The sequence below is a fragment of the Elephantulus edwardii genome, unplaced genomic scaffold (genome assembly GCF_000299155.1).
Source record: "Elephantulus edwardii isolate Elephantulus edwardi_28Jun2011 unplaced genomic scaffold, EleEdw1.0 scaffold00022, whole genome shotgun sequence".
NCBI lineage: Eukaryota > Metazoa > Chordata > Mammalia > Macroscelidea > Macroscelididae > Elephantulus > Elephantulus edwardii.
The window spans coordinates 22196812-22202811 of NW_006399772.1; the positions used below are offsets into that span (position 1 = coordinate 22196812).

At 37.6% G+C, this 6000-nt stretch overlaps 1 protein-coding gene across 1 annotated transcript in view; it reads left to right on the top strand.

Moving 5' to 3' along the window:
• CFTR (cystic fibrosis transmembrane conductance regulator (ATP-binding cassette sub-family C, member 7)) overlaps window positions 1-6000 on the top strand; it is a 177326-nt gene that overhangs the window by 43485 nt on the left and 127841 nt on the right. The window contains exon 9 of the mRNA XM_006882697.1: window positions 4155-4337. Within this exon, the coding sequence (XP_006882759.1) occupies window positions 4155-4337 (183 nt within the window). The remainder of the gene's footprint in view (window positions 1-4154; window positions 4338-6000) is intronic.

Sequence of the window (6000 nt, forward strand, 5' to 3'; positions counted from 1 at the left end):
GACCCTCAATGAGATAGATTGCCACAGTGACTGTAGCAGTAGGCTCACGTGTGTCAGAGATGGTAAGGATGGCACAGGACAGGACAGGGTTCTGTTGTTCATAGGGTCACTGTGAATTGTACTCAACATAATGGCACCTAATAGCAATAACAACCACTACCTTAAGTGAATCTGTAGTTTTCTTGAGAAATCCATTCATTTTCTTTAGTCAATTCCCCTTATGACTTCTTTAGAAACCATTCCAGACCTTCACCACCTCCCTTTACCAACCTCTCCTGGTGTCTGTTCACCTTGCCTTCCACAATGGGCAGAGTCAATAAAGACCATCATCATGCATGGATGTCTCCCACTCTCTAATTTTCAGTGAATTAAGTTTCAGTGAACCACTCTTTCCAGATCATTTTATTCTCAAACTACAACTGCTCAGACCAAATCTACTCCATCTGCAACTTTAGTGGCCATGGGACTCCAAGTCCGCACTTAAACTTCTAAAGCTTTTCCTAGTCTCTGAGTGACTTTGTCCAGACTCAATTGATACCAATGTACTAATGATACTGAAAAGCCAATTTCTGACCCCAGTTACATTCTTGAACTTTGTGAGTGTTGTTGTTGTGTGCCATGGAGTCACCTGTGACTCACAGCAACCCTATGTATAACGGCTCTGAAGCCTGCCCTATCCTGAGCCAGACTCACTGACTCTGACACACCTGTCCACATTACCCAAGTTAGTGTGTCAATCCATTTTATCCAGGGTCTTCCACTCTTGGGCTGTCCCTCCACCCTTCCAAGCATGATGTCTTTCTCTAAGGACTGATTCTTCCTGGCCTCGTGCCCAAAGTATATGAGATAGAGCTTCAAATCCTAGCCTCCAAGAAGAAACTCTGTTTCACCTTCTACAAGACAGAACTATTTGTTTTTTTGGTGGTCCATGGTATGTTCAAGACTCTTCTCCAGCACCACAACTCAGACATCGATTCTTCTTGAACTTTATGCATATGGGGTTTTTAGGATGTTCTATATGAACGTCATATTTATCACTTTGAAAATGTCATATACTCCCTCCTCCATATACTCCTTCAAGAGAGTCTATATCTTGCTTGATAGCATCACTGTTCACCTGGCTACCCAAGAGGCAATGACTTTCACACATGATTCCTTCCTCATTCTAAACCTATGAGTATACAAGTTCAATTCCCTTTACATATTAGGAAACTGTCTCTTCTCTCACACCTTTACATAGAGTCATTCTATTTACGTATTAGGAAGTTGAGGCTTAGAGAGTTTAAGTAGGTGGAATAATCTTATACAACTAGTTAGGACAGAGCTAACATCTTAATCTAGGTTTCTATAATCTCAGCACTTTTTTTTACTGATTAGGAGGGAAGAAATAGGGAAAGGGAAATGGTAAATGGAAGATAAATATTAATAAATGAAATAATTAAGAAATTATAAATTTATTTATAAATTTAAATAAAAATTAATATTTGGATGTTGAAGGCCTGAAAATAGATTCCTTTAAAATTAAATGCACCAGATTCAACCTAGGTAATGCTTAATACCACAAGGGCTACTAACTTTGGTTTGAAGATAACTAACTGCTCTAAAACGTTCCATACCGACAATAGAAAGTTAACAAACAATTTTCAAAAGAGAATTCCTTCATCCTAGCTGCTTTTGTCATAAGTAGTTTCCTTTAATCTATTCTGATTCTTGGAGATCCCATGTTTCAGAATAGAACTGATGTCTTTGAATTGTGTTGTTGGTAAAGGTTATACCATGGAGTCCCGAAAGAATAAACAAATCTGTATTTATTTATTTATTTATTTTTACTAGTAAGATGTGTATAAATGTCCAAAAGGGGAAGGGGTAAAGGGAAAAGAGTTGAAAAAGGAAAAGGGTGGAAATCACTAGGATAACAGTTTAGTGGGCGGATTGGGGATTTGGGGCAGGAATGGGAAAAGTTCAATGGGGACTTGAAAAGACAATGCAACTCTAGGCACAGATCAGTGGTGATTAATTATATGGATATGGTGTATATGAATGATTATATGAAACAATGTAAATGAGGGATTATGTGTAATACCATGTCGATGAATGAAACACAATGTAAAGGAATTGTTTTAGGAAAACCAATTAAAAATATATTTATTTAAACAAATCTGTCTTGACAGAAGTGTAGCCAGGGTGCTCTTCAGAGGCACAGATTACAAGATCTTTATCTTACGTACATTGGGTATGTTATTAGGAGGGGACAGTCCTTGAGAAAGGCCATCAAGTAGGGAAAAGCAGAGGGTCACAAGAGAAGAGCCTCAGTGAGACGATTGACACAACAGTGGGTTTAAGCACAACAGAGATTGTGAAGGTGGCACAGGATCGGAGAAGGCTTTGTTCGATCTGTTGTGCATAGTGTTGCTATGAGTCAGGGTCACCTTGATGACACCTAACAACAACAAACTGTGAGAGAAGAAATTGCTATTTGTTAGAGAGTAACAATAACAACATAGATATTCCTGGCTGTCACCACAACTTTTCTTCCGTGAAATCACTGGATGAATTTGAACGGTTGCAGTTAAATGCAAACTGATTATACACCATCCATGGACCAAGTGAATTGACACGGTGACTGTCACAATGGGCTCTAAGGTGTGTCAGGAAGTGTGAGAATGACACTGGAAAGGACAGGGTTCGGATCTGTTGTTTATAGGTTCACTATGGATCGTAGTTGATTCTATGGCACCTAACAACAACAACAATGCGAATTTAATATAATTCATCTAAACAATTTTGCAATCTCGCCACATTTATATTAAGTACTAAATACTTACAGAGGTGACTTGAGTATTTCAGAGGAAGGTGTTACCATTGTGATAGAGTAGAAGTCAGATATAGGTGATCGCCCAACTCTGGCGTCCTAGTTACGTGAAAGGAATCATTTACTCTGAGTCAGTCTGCAGTTTTAAAGATGGGGTTCACTATGTCTACTTCAAATTGATAGAGTATTTGTTGTGGTTTGAGTGAAAGTTTGCACAGCAAATTAGTTTCCTATTGAACATTATCTAAATTGTGTGACATTGGTTTCCTGTTGGACATTATTAAATTTGTGCAAGCCTATTGCTGTAATAGCTCCCTTCTCACTTCCTCTCTGGCTGCTCTATTTCTACTTGTGCATCTCTCTTTCCTGCCATTCCGTCTTCTGAACTTGGTTTTTAGACAGAGGCTGCCCTTTGGGTTTTGTATTGCTGTAGGTCTGAGGAATGTGTTCCCCACAGATGTTTGTTTGCTTTGAAGACCTTTAGTTTTTTACTGTAAGGAGATTCCCCAAGGGTAGATTTGCTTCCAAATTTGAAGGATATCTTGTCTTGAGGTTAAACTAATTTCTATAAGAATAATAAGTTTGGTTTTTTTAAATTGTTTTGAATTTTGTTCTGCATTTTTATCCTACTCACTCTAAGACCTTTTATTTTGATTCTTGTCAGAGCTGTTATGTATCCTATATATTATTATAAGGATTAAATAGTAATGTTTGTATACCTAGAATAAAGGGTGTGTGTGTGTGTGTGTGTGTGTGTGTGTGTGTGTATCTCCCGACATTGATGTCAAGTTGGAACTAACTCATAGCTGACCCTCCAGTTCAGAGACTGTAAATTGCATGTGAACAGTTGACCCATTTCTCCTCGTTGGAGCCATTGATGCCTTCAGGTTGGCAGCACGTCTCTACCCACTCAGCCATCGGTTATCTATCATACAAATATCGATATGCCTTTTGTTGTGTACCATCGAGTCACAATCAACTCATAGCTGAACCTCCAGCAGGATTTCAGAGAAATAACCTGCATGGGAGAAACAACGAATGGATTCAAACCATGTGCCTTTGGGTTGGCAGTGTAAGTCCTCACTCCTAAGCCACTAGATGTGTGTGTGTGTGTGTGTGTGTGTGTAAACTCTTTAATGGAAAAATATCTGAGAAAGGAAAATTATATGTACATTAAATGCCATGAGTATGATTCTCAAATGGTTTTAATTCTGTGCTCTAAAAATCATTCTTTGTAAAGGATGTATACTTTCCATACTGTAAGGTATGGTTCACATGACATTATTTTTTTCAAAGGAATCATAGAAGTTTATCTTTTATTTCCTATGTATTTTTTTAACAGGGATTTGGAGAACTATTTGAGAAAGCAAGACAAAATAATAACAATGGAGAAATTCCCAATGGTGATAACAGCCTCTTCTTCAGCAACTTTTCACTTCTTGGTACTCCTGTCTTGAAGAACATCAATTTCAAGATAGAGAGGGGACAGCTGTTGGCCGTTGCTGGATCTACTGGAGCAGGCAAGGTTGTCTATTTTATTTCTCATCATTAAGGATTTAACTTGGCACGCATTTCTCTTTTCTTTCACTACTTTCATTTGCAATGTCAGATACTACTTTGGAGAAATCCTCACATGAATATTAGGAGACTGCTTGGATATAGTTTTTATTTTACCAAATAATAGAAACTGTTCCATTGATAATTTCCTCTTTATTTCCTCATATTATTTTCAGTGACTTTATGTACATCTCATAGCATTCAACATGGTGGTGTAACTATGATGGGCAGAACTTCTTTGAACAAGTGAGCCATCTATGTTTACCACTCTTTGACATTCGTAGTTTCTCAGAGTTGGTCCAGGAAGTTCACAACTTACATTCTACCGCAGTACATGAGCAAATATTTCCACTTTGTTGCCATTAGGATTTTGGAGGTTTGACTCAAACATGAATATTATATATTATTGAAGAAAAATATTGTGGGGTATGATTTGCGGGAAATACTTGGGGATAAAAGTTTATTGAATTTTGGAGATACGTCTAATAAAACCTAACACATTGAAAGCAAAGACAGCCAAAGGGTCGCTCAAGTTTGTTGTCAGAAGAGGTGACAAAGAAGTATATTTTTAATGATATCATTTAGATAAGGATAATACTTGCTTTCTTTAACTGTGGAGGAAATAAAGAATATGAAAAAAACCAAAGTAGCAATAAGAAAAACTGCTTGGCGTTTACATGGGCCACTGAGTCTGATTGGGAGCCCTGGTGGCACGCGTGGAGTGAGTTGTGATGTTATCCAGAAGAGTGTATGTCTCCAGCAGTTTAAATCCACCAGCAGTGCCATGGAAGAAAAGTGGGTATTTCCTTTAAAAGAAGAAATCTTAGTTTCCATGTAACTATTATTTTGGTAAGGAACAGAAGACACTTTTAAGGTATGTTCTAGAAGAAGCCTGAGGACCTAAGAAAGATGAAAGCAGTAATGTTGTTAATTTTAAAATGTAAATTTTAAAGATAAATATCTGATTTGGAAATCATGTCTTGAAGAATTCAATGAAGGGTGAGTGAAAATAACTTTTAAATTACAAATTATAAGATTTATCAGCAATCAAATTTCAGGCTGTTGTATTAAGAATTGGTGAAAAGTTAATTGCTGACGGAAGGTGCGAGAACATTTGGAGAGTAGCTATAAAGACAGTGAGATGCAAGCACTGATTTCATAGGAATAATTAAATTCTTCTGAAAAACAGACTTTGCCAACTCAGCCTAAGGGGATGACTTTTCTCAGTATGAAGGATGGAAGAGTTTATTATTTCACTGGGCAAATGGTCTAGCTAAATAAAGATAAAAAATTAATTTTTCAAGTTATACCTCATCCCCATTCAATTTGATGTTTTCTCTGGTGATGAAGTCTATAAGGAGTGGAACTGCTAACACAAAGACAGTGCCTCTCTGGGGGTTCAAATCCACCAACCAGTCGGCAAATGGGAGATGGGCTGGTTTTGCCAAGTTGTGCCAGGAAATCTGGAGGACAGCCAGCTGGCCAACTAACTGGAAGAGATTGATATTTGTTCCCATTCCAGAGAAAGGTGACCCAACAGAGTGTGGAAATTATCGAACAATATCATTGATATCACATGCAAGCAAGATTCTGCTGAAAATCATTGAAAAACGTTTGGAACAATATGTCAA